Consider the following 24,285-nt stretch of genomic DNA (forward strand, 5'->3'; position numbering starts at 1 on the left):
CGAGAAGACGAAGAGCACAAAAAGGAAAAGGCGACGGCTCGTGCGTAGGAGAAAGCTGGTCCGGATTAGCTGTACGTGACAGACAGCCACCATATTTTCCGTTCCAAGTATGACTGCCTCGTTTGGCACCACCGTCTTTGACTTGCGAACACAGGCTGCCACGTCGTCGGGAAACGTCGTTGCTGTTTGGTGTTACGGGCCCCACATCTTGCTACTGCCACTGCTGCCGTCCAAGTCGGGCGTTACGAATACGCCGAGAGAGGAACGGCGAAGATGTATATTTGTACGTATACGTACGTGGGAGTGGTCACTGCGCGCAAGGAACAATATATTCTCGGCTACAGGCAACAGTCGATTCACTGGACCAGACAACAACACGAGTCCGACATGGAAAACAACAACACTTCCCGCCATTCCCAATCCTACAAAAAGCCCGCGCCGCATCCCCCCACCTCCGACACCGGCGTGCTTCCTCCTCCACAGCCGTCATGGTGGGGGTAGTTTCTTGCGACTCATGCGAGTCATGGGATCGTAACATGTTTTGTCCTCAGCTTATGGTCTGTAGCCATTAGTATTCATATGAAAGACCGGGATGTGAAGACAAATCTAAATAAATGTGTCCCACAGACTGCCGAGGAAAGAGAAGGAGACTCACGAGAGACTGGTGAGTTGTTCGCTGCGGACTCAGAGTGGAGTCGGGGAGACAGCTAATAAATGTTTTGGACAATCCAAAAGAGCTTAGAAAGAAGCAAAAGAAAAAAGCGGCCACGGCATAAAAATAAGATGGCGTTGGACCATTCCATCCCTTCCCGGGATGTCGAAGAAGAGGAAGGAGGAGAGGGCTCTTCTCTCGCCTTCGTGTCCAACCCCAAAATGATGAGCAGCGAGCACACTATCGCTACAACGCAGTGAGTGCGCGAGAGGAGGAGGCAAAGCTGCCACCACACAATAAGCCAACTTACTTCGTCCCCACGCTTCCTTCCCCCCGTATCCTTCATTGCACTCTGCTGCTGCTGCGCTCCTCTATTGGTTCCCACCATTTCAAAGCTTCTTCGTGCCCTTCCCCACCACCACCTGAAATAATATGCTACTACTCCCCATTCCATTTTATCTTCCGTAACCCCAAAAGAGAGAGAGAGAGAGAGAGAGAGAGAGAGAGAGAGAGAGAGAGGGTGGTCGTGGTCTTTGTTGTGCTGCTGTGAATCTCTGGTTGACAATGCAGTCACCTGAAGTGAGGGTGGAGGCCGTACTCCTTTTGGTCTTCTTTGTGGTCTTCGTCCCGGCGTCGGCGATACTGCACCCAGTGGACTATTTGGTGCTGCAGTCCATCCGCAAGTCGCTGGCCGACCTCCCAGGCTCCGCCTTCTTCGCCAGCTGGGACTTCACCGCCGATCCCTGCGCCTTCGCTGGCGTGGTCTGCTCCGGCGATCGCGTCGTCGCCCTCTCCCTCGGCGACCCCCGCGCGGGTTCCCCGGGCCTCTCCGGCAGCCTCCCCCCCTCCCTCGCTCGCCTCTCCGCGCTCGAGGAGCTGTCCCTCGTCCCCGGCCTCGTTGCCGGCTCCCTCCCTGCCGCTTTTCCCCCGGGCCTCCGCTTCCTCGCCCTCGCCAGTAACCGTATCTCCGGCCCGCTTCCGCACTCCCTCGCGGCCCTCCGCGGCCTCCGGACCCTCGACCTCAGCAACAATCTCCTATCCGGCAACATCCCCACCGCCCTCCTCCGCCTACCGGAGCTCCGGACCGTCATCCTCGCCCACAACCGCCTCGCTGGCCCCGTCCCCGCCTCCGTCGCTGCCCCTCTCCTCCGCCTCGATCTCAGGAGTAACGCTCTCACCGGCTCCGTTCCGTCCCTGCCCCCTTCCCTCATCTACCTCTCCCTTGCCTCCAATCGGCTCTCCGGCCACGTCGATCGAGTTCTCCCTCGGCTCAACCGGCTCAGCTTCCTCGACCTAAGCGCGAACAGGCTCTCCGGTCCCATCCCGGGAATCCTCTTCACCTTCCCCATCTCGTGGCTGCAGGTGCAGAGAAACCAGTTCTCCGGTCCCCTCAGGCTGGGCGGCCCGCTCCCGGTGTCGGGGGCGACGGTCGACCTCAGCTACAACCGGTTCACCGGCAAAGTGCCGGCGGAACTGGCGCCAGCAGGGCGGCTGTACCTGGACTTCAACCGGTTCGAGGGGGATGTGCCGGCGGCGATCGTGGACCGGGTGGTGGCGGGGGGCATGCGGGTGCTCTACCTGCACCACAACTACCTAACGGGATTCCGGATCGGGACGGCTGCGTCGGTGCCGGCGGGCACCTCGCTGTGCCTGCAGTACAACTGCTTGGTGCCGCCGGTCGACGCGCCGTGCCCACGCAATGCCGGGCCAAGGACGGCGCGGCCACCGCAGCAGTGTGCCGGCGGCGGCAAGAAGGGCTGACGGAAGAAGACAGATATGCCGAAGAGCAGCGAATTTTTTTCTCTTTCAAACAAAATGGTAGATTTTTACCTTTCTTCACTGCAAATACAACAAAAAAAAAAAAAAAATTAAGTGTATTTTGGGGCGAGTAATTATTACACATTTTGATATTTTTTTTGGGGGCATACTACTGCATACTTTTGGAATCCTACACTCAAAAGTCTACAACAACTTCAAAGACTTACATCGTTCGATATGCGGTGTTATAGTCTCATCCCAGATGGAGTGTAAGGTTTTGATCAGTTTAAACGTTATGATTAAGGGTTTAAACAGCGGTGGACCGAGTGGATTTAAAAGCCCCGAAGAATTCCAAATGGATTTAAAATCTCAACAAATAATCTGCAGATGAGCAGCATGGCTACTCATCAATGACTGGCTTGGCACATCCAAGTGTGCACAAATTGTTAGATGCAGTCACTGTTGAGGTTAATGGTAATATAGAGAGGACATCGGTAATATAACTTTTGTTGCCTAGTGCTTAGCTATGTCTGTCCTGAAGAAGGTTACTATTAGGCTTTACCATCCTATGGTTAGGAAGGAATCAAATCATATTAGTCTCCCCTACCAAATAATTTTAATCCCTCAAAACTCCTTGGGGCATGGGGCGGAGCTACAGTCCAGGTGTCGGTCATGGGTAGGAAAGATCAACATCTAGTCCGAGGGACCTCTGACTTTTTGTCCCATCAGCAAATAGCACCAAATCTTGGGTCCACTTCAAGAGAGATAGTACATATGGGTTCACTTCAAGAGGGAAGGGAGGTACCTCGTGTGAGAAACGGGTGTGGAAAGCAAGTGCAGCATATGGGTTCTCCGTCATGGCTGTTGCTTGTCAAACAAACGCCTCTTTAAGAACAGCGCAATATCCTCAACCTTGTTAAGGTGGAAAAGAGCAAGGCAAGCCGAGAAGCACACTACTGCAGAAACTGCTACGAGGACGGCAACATGCATGGCCGTCTTCCCGGTGAGTGAGGTTCCCCGTAACCTCCCTTCCTTGGGATGGCAGTTTGGGATTTGGCCTCGTTCTGACATTAGAACGGGGGAAGCGTCGTGCTCTTCTTCTTCTTCTTCTTCTTCTTCTTCTTCTTCTTCTTGATCACCATCTTTATTTCTCCTCCCTGTATCCTGGAATACAAATATTGTGTTACTTCGTAGCAAGGTCAGCGGCTGCAGTATTTGAATAATAAAATGGAAAGTTCAATGAGTGCTCAGCTAAAAATTAGACAGTATCCTTTGTCTTAGTAAATAAAAATGACACAAGTAATGTAATATTACAAATTTAACAAACAAATGAAACAACTAGGAGAGATGGTCGAGCAAAGATGGCTGGGAAATTTAATTTACTTACTTGATTTCCATAAAGCACATTATTTTTCCTGTCAGAGTCTCGGTAGCTTTGTGAAAAATCAGAGCGACAGCTTGAGTTCTCTGAACCCAATTCCAATCTCATATGATATATTCTCCTCTGAGAAAGAATTTCCCTTGCCTGGTTCATATAATTCAGGAAAAGACACCAATCATCATCCCAAGTGTCATTTGCGTTGCATTTTAAGCTCGGCAAATTTATCCCATCTAAGTAGTGTAGTACAACTTCCAGAAGATTAAAAGACTCCATCTGTAGTAGGAATTTCGATAGTCTCATTAGCCTCCATATGTTTGTTGAACTCAGGAGCTCTTCTCTTTTCTCTAAGACAGGATTTCGAAGGACCCATGCAAAGTCCAAAAGTAGTGCTGAGATACCAGTTTGTTTCGAGACAAAAGACTTGCAGGAACGTGAAGTGGCATCAACATCTGTCGTCCTGTAAATATCATCTAAACAGCAATCGTCACAAATTTTTCTGTATATTTTCTCAAACTCTGAACATATAAGTTTGTTCCCGAAAAGGATAGGGACAAAGTTTGAAATTCCTAATTTGTTCTCCACCTACAAAAGATAAGTTTTGCAATTTAGGGAGAAGATATTTGGTAGTATCAACAACATACCGAGAGGATACGAGCATCCAACTCGAACAACATTTCAGCCATTGTATTGCAAATTAAATTTATTGTTCGTACAGAATAAATTTTTAGTAAATGTCTAATCACAGATAATACATAAAATTACAGTGTATAGTCATGTAATTATGAACAGGAAGACAAAATACTAATATCTGCTAATAGATACTGGACTATATCCACCAATATAAATTAGGTCCGTTGATGCAACAGGACTATAAGGTATAACATATGCACAAAAGCGTGAAGATATACAGAGCAACTTCAAGTTGACATTCGATAAAACAAAAAGGAACATTTTACCATGAGTGAATCAGAAAACCTTGAAAATACGAACCTCAATAAATGCAGGTCCAAATATATCAGAATCCGTCTGAGGTATATTTATCCTGAACATCTGATGTTCACAATGGCAAAGAGAATCCATGTCATTTACTTTGCATGGTGTGATCTCCTCTTGATACAACCCCAGATATTTTCCTGCAAAAGACACAAAAAACCTGCGACAAAAAGTATTAATTTCGTGTGATTTCTACACAATTAAATGAATTGAAACTTCGAAACACTCACCAGTAACTGGATACAAATCAAAGGAACTAGGCGAGTAACATTATTAAGTTTTTCATTCAAGAGATAGTGAATAACAACATCACTAATTCTAGCACGCAATCTTACAATAGAAAATGCAAACTAACAGATGTCATCGCCGGTGATGTTATTTCTAAATTTTTGAAGTAAAAAAATCATAAAAAATTGAAATTCAAGATAACTACTGTGATCAATAAGAACCATCAAACTGCTAGAGAACCTTGTTTAATGGTGTCTCAAATCCTAAGAATATTAAGCAAAAAAATCATTCTACTCCAGATCACTGCTTGTTAATAGTTCTATCAGATTGACGAGAAGTACCAATATCAAGATGTGTACAAATCATACAAAGCAAGAGCTGCTGCTCCTGAGTCCTAATATATCAATGATATCAACAACAACAAAGTTGCAATGTCCCAACTCTTTGGGTTCGGCTGCATGGATACTTTGCTGCCATTGCACTGATATCTAATAATATTAGAGAAGAAAAAACAACTGCAAAAAAAAAAATGCAAGTATCTAGAACATCAACAAGAACAATATGTTGATGCAAGTGCAAAGTCATACTTATTATGCAACAAAAAGGTCACACATATTAGTAGCCATTTACCTAAACTTGGGCTGGTTAATATTGCTGCCGCAGGCAATAAACTCCACTGGTTGGCCAGCCTCAAAAAAGGTAGGATAAACATAATGGAGCCTCGGAACTTGCACCTCCATCCTGGTGCTCATCAATGAAGTTTGATCTAAATTCATGGAGCAAAAAGTCTCAAAAATTATGAAACTCAATGCCTACTTAAATACCAATTTTGATCATTGAGCAAATATAACTGGTCTAAATCCACAAAAATAAGTGGTCTAAAATCACAAATATAAAAGAGCCAAAATCACGTTCTTTTTCATTTGCTCCCGTAGACTGCCACTTGCACACCTGTGCTGGCACCAGGTTCAAAAACTAGTTGGACTAGTACATACCAACAGATATTTATTGGTCCAACTAGCAACCAGCACCAACCGCCTTGTATAGTCAGAAATTGAATTTTGTTAGTTTTTTAATATGAAGCTGTTGACAGACAACTGTTTACTATCAAAATAGCCATCCTCTCCTCCTCCTCCCCTCTTCTCTCTTTCTTGTGGGCTCTCATTGGTCAGAAACCTGATTCCTAATAGTTAGAATTTCAAGAGAATATGTATCAAATTGGACTCTCATTGACCCTCTTAGTTCATCACTAAAACTTAAAATTACAACGAAAATCATCCAACAATAATAGGAAAATATTCAATACATCACTCTGTCACAATTAACACAAACTTATATAAGACCTAACTTGAATCTGTCCTATTTCACATGTGCCCCTCCATCATATAATCTATTGGATATCAAATGAGTGGTAAATTATTCTGTGGTGTATTTTGCTCATTGATATCAATATTCTTAATATGTTCTACAAATATACATAATCACATATCAGTATTTTTACCAATAATGAATGTGCATCATTTGTATCACTATTTTTATTGCCTTGATGCATATCTGCATAATCACGTATTTTGCTCACTAATAGCAATATTCTTACTATGCTCTAGCATGTATACGTGCTCATATGTAAGCACACATGCATGTACCTATAAACATACATATGTACAGATAAATCATATATACATATACATATATAAATATATTGATGTATGTATGTATGTATGTACACATGTACACACACACACACACACACACACACACACGTATATATATAATATTTGTGTGTGTGTGTGTGAATTTAGCTTCATACATCCATACAGACATACAAACACACAGGTGGGCAGATAACATTGCACTAAGATGGTAGTCAAAAGAGCTTAAAGAAGCCACATATCCAGTTAAACTTAGCAATGTCAAAAAGATAACATTATTTGTCCATAAAAAAAAAATTCAGCACATACCTTCCAAAATTTGAACAATAGTGTTACATAGGTAAATATGAATGTTGCCTCTTCCAATGAGCAGGCTATCGGGTGCATAAACCAAGTATCGGATACAGCTAACCGCGTTCTGTGATAACTGTGTAAAGCAAGGTCATACCATAACTCTGATTAGAGAAAGGACCATCTTTTATTCAGACTAGATAGAAAGAGGAAAACTACCAAAAATTTAAGTTAATAGTCTAAATGCAATGTTCCTTCAATTTTCATGTATTACTCAACAATGCAGATGATATCCTGAGAAACCATAGTACTCAGAAAAAAGTTGAGCATGACCTATTAACCTTGAATAATGGATTAATAGTGTTGTTCTAAGATAAATGATCCACTACCTTCTCCCACATGAACTCTGGCATTGCTATAAATATAGTCAATATAGTACACCCAGGTCGAATATAACCCTCCAACTCAACAGGCATACTTGACAACCACTTAAAGACCTGTATTCGGAACAAATAATTATTAAATTAGCCTCTGGGATCTTGAAGAGAAAATCCATAATGAACAATGAAGTGACAAGTTTTTATACATACTTGATGCCGAAGTTGTCTTGGAAACTCTGCAGGATTCCAGTCATAAAGCTTGAATGATATTCGACCTGTAGGACACTACAAACAAGTAGTCCCTCATGTGGTATATGTAATAAACATAGTTCAAATACATGAATGGAAATGAAAGCTTCTTAAAACAGAACATTGCAGTAAAGATGAACTCAATTCCAGGAATGACAAAGTTCATGAACATACCACGGATGAATAAGCACTCTTACTGTTGCAAAGAGTAGAAGAAATTGGAGACTTGGAGTTATCAGCTTTCTCTTCGTTCTGAGTTTCATCAGATGCAGCAAAGGGCAAAAAACCACTGCCATAATTAGTTTGTTGGTCATATCCATCATCTGATTCGAAAGGAACATTTCTTTCAATTAGTTTGTCGGTCACAACTTTCTCATCGGTCTGGCATGCAAGTCCATTTAACATCTCTGTACAACAAAGAAGCAGAAGTAGATAAGGTGTCTGTGCCAAATGTTGTGCAAAATCAAAGCCGATTATATGGTCACAAGATTATCTCAACCATAGGTTCGCTAAATATATAGACTCTTTTGGTATTAAAAAATTAAATAAACTTTTCCCCTCTAGATGAGCCAGTGAACTTCTTGTTGAACACCGGAATATACTGATATGAAGCTATCCCTATCACAAACTAAACTAATTTCGAATTGCATCTAGAATTTGGTTATATTGCTATCTAGATGAGCAATATGAATGGGAAGGTATTCAGATTCCACTATTCACACCTGTCCCACATTCAGTAGGTTGTAGGCCTTTTTGATGTTCTTTGTCTTGTTCAGTCATGGATATGCTATCAGCATGTCTTCTCCGCCTTCTTTTATTGTGATGCTCTAATTTTCTTCTACAGCTACGTTTACCCTCATCAAAATCGGACAACATGTGAAATCTGTAAAAGCAACAAAATTCCTTTGCACGTTATTGATCATCGAGAGGTCAGTATTCCATAGAACTCGGGTTAGAAATAGAAAGAGGAACGAAACGAACAAAGATTCGAGGAAAGCTTACTTGCCACATTGTTGGCAATACCGCTTGCTCTCACCATCGAGAACCACGGACGAAGCACAAGCACAGCGGAGACAGACCCGGTGACGCCGATGGTAACCCTTAAGCTCCCCGATATCGGCTTCGCACCTCGGCACCTGACACCGGCAGGCGGCCACCGGCGCCGCCCGTGCTTTCCTCGCTCGCTTCCTCTCGCTGCCAGCCGCACCCGTCGTCCCAGCGTCTTCTTTCTCCGCCGGACACGAGCAAGGGGTCCGTCCGGCCACAAAGTTGGAGCAGACGAACCTCGGATCTCGCTTGCGGGCCAGGGCGGAGCCCTCTCCGGCGAGCGCGCTCGGCGGGCGGACGAGGGGCAGCGTGGCGGTATGCGGCGGAAGAGGAGGCATCGGGGGGTCCGACGCACCCATCGTCCAAGGAGGGAAGAGACTGCTGTCTTCGTCGTGGTCGACGGCGAAGTCAAGAAGCCCTCCCCACTCGAAGGCGGCCGCAATGGACTCCGCGCCGGAGACCGTCTCCTGGTCTTCCATCTGCAAGAACCCTAACTCTGTAATAATAAGAAGAAGAAGAAGCCCGGCGGATTGGGAGGAGAGAGAGAGAGAGAGGGTAATTCTCGACGGTAAACGACTCACCCGCCCGTCGTTTGAGAGGATGGCGATCGGTTCCTACTCCTCCCACTACCACTATAGCATACTTAGGAGCGTCCGCGTGATGTGACATAAATAACCGCCATTTCGTAGTAGTCTTCGTTTCCATTTCTTCTGCACATGCGCGCTAGAAATCAAATTCTCGAAGCAAATATCCTTTTTAAAGATTTTTTTTTTCTATTTTCTAAAGAATATTTCTATTTATCGTAATTTCATCATTTAAGTATATATTTAAAATTTTATTTGTATATATAAAATGATATATAGATATAATGTTAAATAACCATTTTTGGGAATGCGATGAATGAGAGAAGAGAGAGAAAAAAGAGATTGCAAGTGGGGTTTTGAGTGCGTCCCGTGTGACATTTGGTGCCGGATAAAGATTTATTCTATTCCATGACGACTTGTTTGTGGCGAAGAAGAACGGACAACGACTCGACGCGATTGTGTGGCGTGAAAACCGCCTTCAGAGCCGTCCGTTCGCCGAGACCGAATCCGCCCGGAAGTCAAAAATGGTTATGTTATTATTAGATTCTTTCATTGAGAAAGTTCTTTAATGACTATATAATTTCTTTCAGAACAGCAGCAGAGTTCTTTTAATTTATGGCACACATTTATTTTGTTGTTTCTCTTTTCCAAGTCAAACCATTAAAATTAGATGTGTCATTTTCATGACGTGATCCATTATCCATGACATTAGAAATGCTCCTGCGGTCGTCATCTCTGTTTGTGTGCTTTGGAGGGGTGGATTCAAATAAATGGGAGTATCTGTCAGTTTTGTATGTGACACATTCATGAAATGCTTGTTGAGATGAAGCATGAGTTGGCCATGCCAATGGCCAATTGTTGTCATCATAGATGATTTGGAGCTCACTTGTGAGGACGCTACCATTTTGAGAGGCTATGCACCCAAATTTGACTACAAACAATTAAATGGCTATTCTATTCTTTAGTGCATAAACATCATCAGATCCTAAACCATATCTGGTTGCATCATATCGAACATAATGAGATGATGCAATGCACCACTGGCCTACAGGACAAAGCTCTCAAGAAAACAGCAAACATATCACACAAGAAAACCGAAACAAACAAACAAAAAAAGTGATGGGTACTCTTGAATAGCACCGGGAATCAAGTTTGTAAAAAGCTAGAAAGATAGTGATTTTTGCAGGCTGTAAGAACTACACATCGGTATAGTAATCAATCGCTTAGTAGCTAGATAGTACTAAGCTATTAGGATGTGATGGTCACACAAGAAGATGCCAGACAGATGGTAATAAGAGTCGGAGTTTCACTATTGCGCTTTGAATTATGGCTGCAACCTTCTCAATCAACATAAGCAGCAACTGAAACAGAAAATCCCCTGACAACAAGCGAGTGCGCAATTGTCACAAGTTTCAATTGTTCCACAATGATCAATGCTCATTCAATCATATGGATGATGTCTATGCCAATCTTTCTCATGTCGATCTCGTCCACAAGATGTGTGTGAGCTATGATATTCACTGCAATTTTCAGAAACGGTTTACATAAAGTCTCGATGAAAAAACTCTTTGGTTCCCAGAAAATTAAAAATGATAAGACTAAAAAGAATGCCAACATGCCTCGTGATGAATGATGCCGCGAGTATCTATCCTATAAGAAGAGAGGACTTTCATGATCAAATGGATGCAGGATATAGTTCAAGTGAATCTGCTAGGTATTGAATGAACTCTTACATGATTGCTGGGTAACGAAACGGATGTACATAAGTAAAAACTAAACTGCAAAATGAACTTTGATATTTGCACCTGATCCCTCGTCGTTGCCACTATGTCTTGGCTCTTTTTCTCTTTCACGCTCTAGATCCTTCTCTCGTTCCCTATCACTGTCAGAGTGCTGGACCCTACCATCATAACCAGAGTCTCTACCTCTGCTATCATGATCTCTGGTCTTTGTCCTCTCCCTATCTCTCTCACGGATCTTATCTGTGTTGGAGTCAGAATTAGAATCAATCTTAGGCATCACTTTAGTCTCCTCCTTGGAATCACCTTCAGCAGGTGCTCACCTACTGTCATCCCCAAGTTTCATTGTTTCCTTTAATTCGTCTAGTGGTGATGCTTTTGTAATTGCTGCTTTGGACAAACTAGCATCTGTAGTTAAAGCTCCGAGCTTTGGGGTACTGGAATCTTTGGTACCACCGTCAAGCAAACTTTCCTAATCAAAATAACATGCAGTAATCTGTGATCGTGGGCTGTAATTCATGTTGAGTTGACCAAATCAGGCCACAAAGTTCAAACTGTTTGGTTGCATTAATACCTTCTGAAGTTGAGTTTGCCGATCCTGGATCTTATTTCTTGAGGTGAAAGAATCATTTTCTTTATACATTGGAAGATACTGGGCCTTGGAAAGACTATAGAGATGTGCAATAACTCTACAAACTTCATCAATCCCAAAATTAGCTGCATCAAAAACTAACCGCCAGGGTGGGTTTTCAGGAAGGGGGCCTGGAACTTGCAGGCTGCAGCATATACAACACCTCATGCTACCACTTCACTCTTGAACCGAACACATAGAGTTGTACGCAAACTTGCAAATTATGGAGAAAATTGTCAGTCTAACATGAGGCTTTCTGAAAATGCAAAAGGACAAATCTCTATGAAGAGTGAAAAAAGAACATACTTTACTTGCTACATAATAATAATTATTGAAAAAAGCACTAGCCGTTTATGACTTAGTCCTCTTGCCTAACTGCCCGGCGTTTGGAAGCAGCAATAGCCCGCAAGTAGGTCCCACACGGGCTCATTATTGAATTCACAACTTAATCACTGCTGGATTTTATGTATTAAGTTCCCTATACATATATATATATATATATATATATATATATATATATATATATATATATATATATATATATATATATGAAAATTTTAACATCTTAAAACAACAAAATTAATGAGGTAGGCAAACATATATAATCATTCATGAACATATATCATGATAGAACAGCCTCACTTAGCATGACTCGACCCCATGCCTCAATCTTCCAAGAGACATCTGTTGCCTAGACACATCCAGATTGTGTTTCATACTCATGGTCAACACTGCAACTCTTTAAGTTCTGCCCACCATATTTGGGTAATATATGTGAATTAAAAGGGCAAATCCACTGCACCAGTTCTCCCACCAATGAATGTAGGTCCTATGGGGGATCAGTATAAGCAGCTTTATGCTCTATAATAAATCAGTTTATGGGCAAGAAATATATAACAACAAGGAAGAAATAATAAGCTGGAATAATGAAAAGCCAAGTATTAACAAATAATCTGAATCATTCAAAGAATCTCTAGAACATGAAAAATATATGAAGAAATAGTATAAGGATAAAATTACCATGACAATTAACCATCGGGAACAGCAATGCTCTTATAAATAAAAAATAAAACAAGAAAGCACCTATCATTTGCTAGATTCCAGGCTTCCTGCCTCAGCTGAGGAGGTACTTCTAGTGTTGCAAGCTAGTTGGATATAAACTTATGAGGATGTTCAACATGGCAAATAAAGTCCATTTCTTTCAGCAAATGTTGCTGGGTCCCAACCAAATCGTTCATCAGCTCTGTATATTTCTATTGTGAAAATAAGACAGAAAGAACAGCATATATAAGCAAAAAACGACATCAACCAGCATGGTGATGCACTAATCTGGTATAACTTCAAGAATGAGAAACCTTTAGCGATAAAATAACATCAAACAATAAAAGCAGAATAACTAAAAGATCTAACCTGTGCCAATCAAATGCATCTGCATAGAGATTACATAATTTGATAAGAGACATTACTGAACTCAAAATTCAAACCCCAAAAGAAGCAAAGAAAAGTACAGAGAAGATAATTTAACCTTGGAAAAGACATCCAATAGCTCTATTGGCAGGATTTCCCCTTCTACATTCATACCATTCTGTGGAAGACAATGATTAGGTGCTTTGCTTTTTTTGGGCATTCCTCCAACTTCGAAGCTAACCACACACATCTGCATAGAGATTACATAATTTGATAAGAGACATTACTGAACTCAAAATTCAAACCCCAAAAGAAACAAAGAAAAGTACAGAGAAGATAATTTAACCTTGGAAAAGACATCCAATAGCTCTATTGGCAGGTTTTCCCCTTCTACATTCATTCCATTCTGTGGAAGACAATCATTAGATGCTTTGCTTTTTTTGGGCATTCCTCCGACTTCGAAGCTAACCACACACAGCTTGCAGCAACCGAATTAACAAAAATCCAGTTTATCAATGAAATAAACATAGACATAAAACGATTGCTCAAGAGACCCAAAAAAAAAAAAGAGAGTAAATTTTAAGGTGAAGCTTAAGGTCCAGATGCAAACCTTCACGCTAAAGCGGGCAAAGGACTTCTTGCAGTAGAACCAATGGAGAAGGACCTGCCCTGTGGTCGTAATAGTTAAGGAACTCACAAAAGAAAAACACTTGGAGACCCACAGTTGTAAAGCTGACGTATACCGTGCCACAGATAATTCTTTGAAATCACTTCTAATTGATCAACAAGCAAGAAAATATTCACAAGTACGGGGAAAAGGACACCGTCTAAGAAGAATGCCGCTCTCTCGGATGAGGTGCCACCCGCGGCATGGTCTCCGTCTCCTCATCGATCCCATCTTTGCTCGACGGGGGATTCTTCAACCGCTCATCGGTGACTTAGAAGGTGTCGACTGCAGTATATACCATCCTACCCAAATGAACATATTCAACAACTATAACTTTTGGCGACGTTGAAAGATCAAACTGAAAAAGCTCAAGGTTCATTTACAGGAGATGATCGCTACAGAATCCAGGGTTTTCAATGAGATGCAAACCCTCACAATCCATCCAATCCGACCATAAAGTAAAAGAGAAAAGGAGCGGAAAGAGATGGTGGCGGCCGGCGGAGACGGTGGCGACACGGAGGAGGCGCCGAGGTGGGGGGCGCGAATTGGGGATTTTTTACTCCTGCTTCATCCCTCGTCGTTCGATTGGGGTTGGGTTGGATCGGACTGGGCTATATCGGATCCGGGTGTATGCCCGCGACCCGTGATATTTGCAGACGTAAACCACGGTCATGACTGGAGTCGCGGATCCATATTGCTTGCGGAGCCCATCCGATATACTCTTTTGTGGACTTCTTCGTGGATGAAGTCTCATGTGAGAGTAAAAGATTCATACTATAATTAGCTAACTTTAATATTTTGATATGTATATTTTAAAAATTATATTAACATTTTTATACTTATAAAAGTAAAATAATTAACACGTTGTTTTAACAAAATCTCTAATTTTTAACCATACGAAAAGAACCTTAATATTTTACTTTCATAATTAGAGGGATACAATGTAATTTTTAAAAATATAAGGATTATAATATTAAATATAACTAATTATAAATATATTTATAATTAGTCACGGATTGAAATAGATATATATATTATCCTTCTTTGCATAGAGAGATATTAAACTTTAAATGTGTGATACTAAATATAACTAATTATAAGGATAATTTATAATTAGCCTCCACATATTATCTTTTTGTATAGAGATCATGTGTTCATGTTAGAAACTAAATTAATATATCTTTTATTGCTATTATAGACATTGGATCACGTGTTCATATAGGTCGAATCGATTGTGTTGAAATGTTAGAATGTTTACTATCGTTTAATTTATATATTATCAATATGAAGGTACTAAGATATTTATGTATTAACATAAGATAAACGTCACATATTCGATTCTCGTCAACACCTAACCAAATTATTTGATGTTCTACCCCACATCTTCTTTTTTTTCAAATTAAGAATTTAAACTCGTTTTTTTTTTTTTTTTGGTGTGGTGATGTATTTTTTTTTGTCTTTTTAGATAGGGTTTGATATATCTAAGCGGTACTTAAAATAATAAAAAAAATCAAAAGGCAAACTAATCATCATGTCATTGTGAACTTTTTTGTCAATGTTATTTCCTGTATAGCACAAATATAATAAGATACGGAGCACTCTTCTATTGTTTATCAACACATTGCACCCTTTTCCTGCCGACAAATTGAGACCCAACAGAGGTGCAATAGGTGAAATTGAGAAATGTATATAAATTAGTGAATCCACATTGGATTTGGATTTAAACACCTACATAGTTTGTTGGATTTATACTAATAAATGAAGATTTTAAATTAGATTATTAATAAATATTAAAAGCTTAACCTTATAAATAAATAATTTATATTAAACTCTAAGATGATAAAGTCATCATTTGTTATTATCGACGTAAGCACGAAGGTTCGTAAGGAATTATCCACTTTGGATGAGCTCGAGTGGTTTTATCCTTTTTTATGATTCACTTTGGAAGAGTAAAATCGTACAAACTTATCTCACCTATAGCAAACAATTCCTTACGATCCCTCGTGCTAGCATCAACGAGGAAATGTTAATAATAGCTAGATCAATTGATGTCGACTTACACAAAGATCAAAATCAAGTAAAATTCGCAACGTAATCTCTTTAACATTTAAATCAGTAAGAACTGTGAGCCTTTTATAATTGATCCAATTAAAAATAATATTTTATAGTTTGAATAAAATATTTCGTGAACACTTTCCTTGTCACATTCCCTTTCGAATAAATCAAATTAGAATTAATATGTACAATAAAAGGCAGGTGTGTTGGGTGTGTCTATAAAAGATAAATAAATTGAATAAAATATTATTATTAAGCCGAGGGTTAAACCTAATTATGTCATCCACTATGTGGATTAAATAGTCAAACCCTCAGTCGCTAGGGTAGATCTGACCTACTCTCTAGCACACTTGACTGTGTGATTTGAGTTAGATATATATATATATATATATATATATATATATATATAGGATTAGATATAATATAAAAGACTAAATTACCACATTTAATCCATTCCATTTGATAGTGTGACTTCATCTCACATCTCTCTATCTTTAATCCTTTCTGTGTCTTCCTCTCTATCATCTATTCACTTGGAATGAAAGCTTCAGTTACCCATCCCATTTATTTCAGTCATCAAAGCTATCTGTCTCTGCAACAAAGCAACAAAGAAGAAGATAATGAACTTTATGGAATCGAAGCAAGAAAAGAGGAGGCGTTGATTCTTCGACAAAGTATAATATTTCTTCTTCCTTCGTCTTCTTCCTCGCATCTTCGTTGGGTCGACAGCACAAAGAGATCACGGGTAGCCATGGGCGAGGCAGGCTTCCCAGAACAGCCTATCGCTCTCCGCGTCCGCCATCGCCGCCTCGGTGCCGGTCACGCCCGAGGCCGACCCATTCGCTCCCTTTTGGTCGCAGCCGACGACGACATCCGCCACCACCTCGTCCTGGGACGCATACTCCGCCAGCCACCCACTCCACGACATGCACCTCTCGTCGGCTTCTCGCCCGGCAGCACCACCTTCGTCGTCGCCACCGCCGCAGCCGCTGGAGGACTCCGCGTCGTCGCTGTCGTACGCCGCCGCGATCCCGATCGCCATGGCGTCGTCGACCTCCGAGTCACCGCTCACCTCACACGTCTCATCATTCGGAGGACGCCAATCCATGCACTCTACCGGCAGACGATCTCCGGTGGGCGTTCTCTCTCTCCAAACATATATATCTATATATGGTTGAAGAACTCACTACATTCTTATATCATATGCTGATTTGCCGCACAACGACATCAACGTGTCCAAAAAATTCATATATATATATATATATATATATATATATATATATAATATTTAAGTGATGCACTTTTTCTTAGGAAAAAGACATTACGTTTTCCTAACATTTATTCTCTGTTATATATATATATATATATATATATAGGATTTTTTTAGGGGCTTTTATGGAAAAAGGGAAGTGAGAAGTTGGGGGGCGCATACTGTGGGTAACGTGGCAAACGCGGCGGGAGGGGCACGTGTCGGTCGGCAAGGAACTGACTACGTCAAAGTAGAACGAGGGTGAGAGTGGAGGGACCGGCGATGCCCCGTTCTTCCGGTCGCTGTCACGCCCATGTTTTTATCTACTTCGACGTTAGAACATGGATCGTCGTTGACCAATGGACTTTGACCAGAGAGACGAGCGCTGGGATTTCTAGAAAGAAGACTATCATTCAGTATTCAAATTAGTTAATTAATTATTTGATATTCTGTTTTTTCCTAAAATTAATTTGATATCTATAATTTTAAAGACAAATTTTGGAATTTTTTTTGGATTTTTCTCGATAAACACTCTTATTTTCAAAAATTAAAACACTGATTTTTTTTATAACATCAGTATTATCTTCTTTTTTTTTTCCTATGGATCGATCCGTAGGATAAATCGATGTAGTTATAATATTTTTTATAATAAAATTATAACATTTTCAAATACTATAAATCTATAATGCAGTACAAATTTTATTTTTAATGATATAAAAATATATTAGAATATTTTTAAGTGTTATTGTAAATATTATAAATAGATTGATTCATTCTATCGATCGATCCATAAGAAAAAAATATATATTATTTGAAGAAAAAAAAAAGGATTATATAACGATGAGGTTTTAATAAACACTTTTTACTTTTTATTTTTCATGGCGTAAAGACCGGATTACAAAGTATGACTTTGGAGGCTAATCGATAGACAAGTTGTTGACTTTGATGGATCGAAAACAAGTAGTGTGTGCTCTCATTTGAATTGATTTGCTGACGTCTTCTCCTCGAAAGATTCAACTCACGCATACATCACATCCTCTCGTTTGTCTCTGATAGAATTGATTGCTCGCATGCATACGGTGAATGCATCAACGCGTTTGACTGCGGAAACAGCGTGAAGGGAATGGAGTCGGGAAACTACGCCCATTTGCACCACCGTACAAGAAGGAGGACGCAGCATACACGCCAACATTTGCACTACCGACGAAGGATGTCAATCTGGTCAACATACGCATAGTCAACTCATGCTACTTCCACCAACTCGATCTTCTTTTCACATGAACTCTCGATTTGATGTTACTGATCATGCACCCTTCACATGAGAATTAAATATTTTGACTAGTCAACTCCCTCGTGACGAATCCTTCACATCATAAACTCCACCTACAGGATCAGTGTCAAGTGTGTGTCCGTCCGTATCGGTTGGTGGAATTCTTGAACTTTAACTTATATTTCTCGGCTTGAATGGGCACTGTAAATGGAATTCTAATATATCAATATATTTCTTGAATTAATTTAGAAGTTTAAGCATTCATATGGATTATATATTCACATCCTTAATAATGCTTTGTGGAGGCAAGAGGTTCGTTTTGGTCGCATTATAGAAACGAGTCCATAAATATAGAGGCAGCATATCTGGTTCATCTTCTATCTACCTACTTATATAAGTAACATTTCGATTAGTTTTATCGGAAGTTGTCAAGATTAAAAATTAACTTATAAAAATTTAATAAATATATTATTATCAATCTTAATTTAAACATCATGACTAATAGTTTTTATCAAACAAAACTGATGGGTTAGATAGTTCGATTATAAAATAATGATATCATAATCAACCTAATATTTATATATGATGAAAGGGTTTGAATATGAATGGACTCGTCACGATACGAAGCTATCATTGAGCTACGTTTTATATGTTGGGCATTGACAAGGGCATCAAATTCTTGAGTGAAAAAATTTGTAATATCTAGTTTATATCAAACGAAAGGTTAGATAGTTTGATTATAAAATAATAATATCATAATCAATCTAATATTTATATATGATGAAAGGGTTTGAATATGAATGGACTCGTCACAATATGAAGTTATCATTGAGCTACGCTTTATATGTTGGGCATTGATGAGGGCATCAAATCCTTGAGTGAAAAAAATTGTAATATCTCAAGTAGTCTCACGTCGAAAAGATAAAACTAAAAATTAATATAAATCAAACAGAGTTGATAAGCTACTTAACTTATTGCTCCGAGTCCACATAGTTAATTTTACCAAATGGTTTTAATTTTGATTCGGACAAGTCGTTCTAGAAAAAGACAAAAAAAGAAAAATTCTAATTTTGTTATTGTTTTAAATTATTAATAATTATAAATTAAAAGTAAAAAAAAAAGGGGGGACCGACGATTTGAGTGGGAAGTCGAACCTTCGAAACCGAAACGGGTGAGCTCTACGTGGAAGAATACTGACTGTAAAGTTGCTTTGGGAGCCACTGCAGAGAGAAGGCTTTCGGTGGAAAACTTGTACTGAAGTCTTGCAGCTCTGCAGAAAAGAAAGAAGATTGAGAGAGAAACTTGAGCTTGTGATGCATGAGCTCAGCTTAGATCGCCCCGACGGGGGGGGGGGGGGGAGTGGGGGGGAAGGGAAGAACACACAAGAAGTTTAGCCCATCATAGCAAGATGAGATTACAGTAAGGTGACCGTTCTAAGGGTATCCGGAAGCCAAACAAGTCTCCCAGAATAGCCTGTTATCTTCTACAGGATCCACCACACCTTCTTCCTCCTCCCCTCCCTTCGTAGTCACCACAGCTTCATCGCCCTCACCAACTTCTTCTTCTTCTTTATCGTCGTCGATGACATGAGTGTCAAGGCAGCAGCACGACTCTTGGTCATCGTCGTCCCCGTCGAAGACAGCGTGATCGTCACCGGGGGGACCTAAGCTGGTCTCGGAGTCGCCGGAGGCCTCCTCCACTGCCGGGAAGGGCTGAGCTCCATGAGGCGTTGGACATCCATTGTCGTCTGGTGCGGACGCCGTCGCTTGATCTGGATCCGCTGCTGCCATCATCCGATGGCTCAAGAATCAGGGCTCATGGCAGCCACCACCATGTAGAGGAAATCGAGAGAGAGAGAAAGAGATCCTTTTGTATCATTAGATAGATGGTGTTGTGAGAATCACGTACGTACAGGCTGGCTGGCTGGCTGACCTCCCACAGTCCACACTTGGACAAGAAAATTATCGGTAAAACAATTATTAGACATATTATATTCTTTCTTATTTTGACAATATAATTATCGATTTACTATATGTTAAGAATTCGATACTATATCCTAAAAATATTACACATAAATTTACATAGATGAGAGTTTCCAACGTTTGTCATTTGTCATTTATTAAACGTTAAAAGAGTTTAATAAATAATAATAATTATTATTATTATTAAAAATTAAAAATACCCACTTATATGGGCCCAGAAGATGCCAAATGAAGGAGTGGTGTTCCCTGTATGGAAGGAAACAGGGGGCCCCCACTCATTAAAAGGATCACATCAGCTTTATATATATGTATATATATATAGTGGTGGTTGGCACGATAACATTAAAAGGTGGTGAGTATGGAGGCAAAGCTTTTGAATGCTTCTAGAAGAAGAGGTGCCTTTCTTCTTCTAGAAGGATAGGGCGGCTGCTCACATCGGAATCCGTCAACATCGTCCCAACATTTCACACGTCCAATCGGTCTATTGCTAACCCAACACGTCAAGTTGGGTGAATTGATTGGAAAGACAAGATGCATCATTCGCACTCAATTCTATTGTTTCAAGATGCACTCACTATTATCTGACATTTAATATTTGGTTGAATATATATATATATATATATAATTATTTTTTAAAAAATAAATAGATATTATAAGAACTATTTCTGAGATTTAATATTTGGTTGAATATATATAAATGAAGAGAGTGAGATGTCTTTGTTGATTGTGAGTGGTTAGGAAAATAATATATAGAATGAAAACTATTTAAATAATATTTTTCATAATGATTGTGATTGACGTAGTAGATTTGTTCGATTAGAATTTTATTTTATTTTATTTTGATTTTTTTTGTGTGATAAACATGCGTGGAATCACATAAGAGAGTGAATATCCACATATCGATTAGATATTATTTAAAAATAATAAGATAAATTCATATAGAAAATCAATAGATTCTTTCCTTTGTTTTGTTTTTTTGCATATTCGATGTATTTCTTTCCATCTTAGATTAATTAATTATATTTGAGTCGTATAAATGTTTTTTTTTCTCATTCCATCACGATTTGAATATCATATGAAAACACATATAATATTATCGATATATACTTAATATTATTTGGATTTTTTTTTTGTTATACAAAGTAAGCTCGAGAGCAAGAATAAATGATTCTTTTTAATAAAAAGATAAGTGATGAAGGTTCGATTCGAGCCTAAATCTTATAATAAATTGTTATGATTTTTAGCAAGAATAAGTGATATTATGTCATAAAGTTTCATGGGCATATTAAAATATTATATATATATATATATATATATATATATATATATATATATATATATATATATATATATCATATGATGCCCTGCATATTTATTTTTACCTAAGGATACTTTTTACTTAAACAAAAATACCCTCACTACTTACCTAAATGACTTGATTGAAAAATTCTTAATTTTGATACTGAATTATCATAATTTTTTTAAAAAATAAGAAATAGTACTAGTCAGAAGCTCAACTTTTTTTTATTTTATATAAATAAATATGAAATATATATGTATATATGTGTGTATATATAATACATTTGAATAATATTTTTCGTTTTGATTGTGATTCATTTTTTATTTTATTTTTATATTTTATGTGATAACCATACGTTGAATATCCATGTATCGATTATACATTAATTTAAAAATAATAATATAAATCCATATAAAAATATCATAGATAACACTCATAAACATTCGAACCTAAGATATTACGATAAACTGTCAAAGATCCTTAGCTAAGTTAAATTAGATGTCCAAAATCAGTGATATTGTTTCCAAATTTTTTTTTTATCGTATGACCCTCTCCATATTTGTTTCTACCTAAGGATATATATATTTGTTTACTTAGATAAAAAAATACCCTCATTAATATTAAAAAAATTCTTAATTTGAAAATTAATTATTCTAACTTTTATAAAAAAATAATTTAATCATTTTAAAATCATGATTCTAAGATTACTGATATCAATTTTATTTTAAAAATTTATAATAATTAGTTGTCGGTTTTTTGAATAACATATGTGATAAAGTTATTTTAGTAAATGACGGAGTATATTTTCGACTATAATTGTTTTATCTTTCTTGAAAGTTTATATTGTAATTTTTTCTTTTGTGCACTAAAAATCGATAAATCTGATTTAAAAATTAGCCATCTCTATCGGTGAGTAGATTCGCGTGGGCGGCTGCGCTATTAAAGATAAAAATGAACTCTTACTTTTGAGTTCTTTCTTCGTTCACCCTTTTTCCAATCAAAGTCAAAAAGACCAAGTGATGTAACTAATGATAGTGGCTTGAGCAACTTTTTCTTTTGTCCAACTATATATTAACTCTAAAAACCATAAAGCAACTTAAAGAATTCCAAAGTTTTGATGACCAACAACATTTCCAATAACTCCAATGGGATAAGTAATACAACAACTAATTAAACTTAGACTCATTTATTTAGTGTTCATAAATTCATTTTAAGTATTCTCTCATTTTATGTCTCTATTATATTTACTATTATTAGTATAAAAATATGTTTAGTAGTATGTCCAATTGTGAGCTCGTAATTAACATTCGAGTTAGTGTCCAATCGATCGACGTTGTCGTAATCGTCATAACATTGGAGCTTTTTACTTATAAACATGGGTCTTATGAATCTTGATTTTTCAAAATCCATTTTTGTGTGATCGAATATCGATGAGATTTTATTAAGAATGTCTTTAATATAAGTTATGAACACACTTTGAGTCGTGATTTTTTATCATAACTAATTGAAGTTGATGCATGGCTTGATAAATATTGAATCATACATATAATTCTTATACTGGAAAATATTATAGTTATCAATGATATATATATATATATATATATATATATATATATAGCCCACCACAAGATACAATATTCTAATGTCATTAGTACCTCATTACGTGAGATCAAATGGCCACTCGTACACTACAAGCAATCATTCAATCAAATGGTTAGGAGAAAATATACATATATTGTGTGAAGATGCAATGCGTTAGAATTGGAGTACCAAATCGGCCTAAATGGTTGCTTATGATTCAGCCCAATTGTGATCCACCATAGAACACCACAACTTGCAACACTATCATGAAAGTGTCATCTAATATGATCCATCATCAACATGATGAATTATCTATTTATTTTACATTTTCAAAAAAAAATTCAAAAATTATTGATTCAAGAATCGAAACCGAAATCGAAACCATCGATTCGTTCTTATCTAATTTTCGGTAAACCAAGATCGATGATTCCAAAATGAAGGTCGACGAGGACGACGATCATGCTTCTCGCACTCAGGGTTACTAATGGAGCACTTAAACCCGCATTGGATCATCCACTAAGTATAATTTTATTGGTAATTCGGCACCAAAGCCTTTGGTTGGGCAATCCAAATCAAGTGAAGTGATGTATACGTATGATGTCAACATGATAACATTTTAATGGTGCCTAACGTTTCGATAAGGTGGTGTCGTATTTTACAGATCAAACATCGCCATCCAATCTTTATGGCCATCGACATCAAGCGAGCTACGTACTCGTCCCTTCTGTACAGTGACCATAGGTTGACAGAATCCACACGGAGATCACACACACAGTCGTCAGTGAGTGAGCGAGGTGGTGGTGGTGGTGGTCCTCATCACTGTTGGTGGTGGTGAGCATGCATGACTCGAGCTAAAAGTTTGGAGTTGTATGCCTATGATTGATGAGTTTGACTTTACTGCGAAACAAGTCCACATTAATGTCATTTCTGATCCATTCCAATTCCTTGGATGATCAATAAGAAGAAAAAGAAACAGTACACATATGATATATGTTCAAATGATTGAGTTGCACTCTTCACTCACTTGGGTGGCTGTGAAAGTGATGCTAACCAAACACCTCTTTAATGCTTTCTTGCTTGCTCGCTGTGTTTCAATTTTTGGTGCCTTTCCAAAGGTTAAGAAGATCATTCTTATATCTTATCCGATTATAACTAACTTACATATATGTATGAAATCTTGAGAATTTTA

The 24,285-nt window shown here is 38.7% G+C and overlaps 2 protein-coding genes and 1 pseudogene across 3 annotated transcripts; 1 reads left to right on the forward strand and 2 right to left on the reverse strand.

The window, feature by feature from the left end:
* Positions 1 to 757: 757 nt before the first annotated feature.
* Positions 758 to 2,961, forward strand: LOC135638642 (leucine-rich repeat receptor-like kinase protein THICK TASSEL DWARF1). Its single transcript, XM_065151854.1, has one exon. The coding sequence runs from the start codon at positions 1,217 to 1,219 to the stop codon at positions 2,411 to 2,413; it is 1,197 nt and encodes a 398-aa protein (XP_065007926.1). The 5' UTR covers positions 758 to 1,216; the 3' UTR covers positions 2,414 to 2,961.
* A 143-nt stretch (positions 2,962 to 3,104) lies between these two features.
* LOC135580833 (squamosa promoter-binding-like protein 9) lies at positions 3,105 to 9,342 on the reverse strand. Of its 2 annotated transcripts, XM_065151852.1 has the most exons (11): positions 9,213 to 9,342; positions 8,587 to 9,110; positions 8,307 to 8,467; positions 7,759 to 7,991; positions 7,546 to 7,620; positions 7,345 to 7,452; positions 6,974 to 7,091; positions 5,643 to 5,778; positions 4,782 to 4,944; positions 3,798 to 4,373; positions 3,105 to 3,574 (listed from the first exon to the last, which is right to left on the reverse strand). In XM_065151852.1, the coding sequence occupies exons 2-11, from the start codon at positions 9,108 to 9,110 to the stop codon at positions 3,266 to 3,268; spliced, it is 2,403 nt and encodes an 800-aa protein (XP_065007924.1). In that variant the 5' UTR covers positions 9,213 to 9,342; the 3' UTR covers positions 3,105 to 3,265. The 2 variants fall into 2 exon arrangements, with proteins under 2 accessions (XP_065007924.1, XP_065007925.1); XM_065151853.1 differs by lacking the exon at positions 3,105 to 3,574 and having other exon boundaries at positions 4,090 to 4,248.
* A 1,197-nt stretch (positions 9,343 to 10,539) lies between these two features.
* LOC135586349 (cyclin-L1-1-like) lies at positions 10,540 to 14,225 on the reverse strand (annotated as a pseudogene).
* Positions 14,226 to 24,285: the final 10,060 nt, after the last annotated feature.

The sequence above is a fragment of the Musa acuminata genome, chromosome BXJ3-5, assembly GCF_036884655.1.
Source record: "Musa acuminata AAA Group cultivar baxijiao chromosome BXJ3-5, Cavendish_Baxijiao_AAA, whole genome shotgun sequence".
NCBI lineage: Eukaryota > Viridiplantae > Streptophyta > Magnoliopsida > Zingiberales > Musaceae > Musa > Musa acuminata.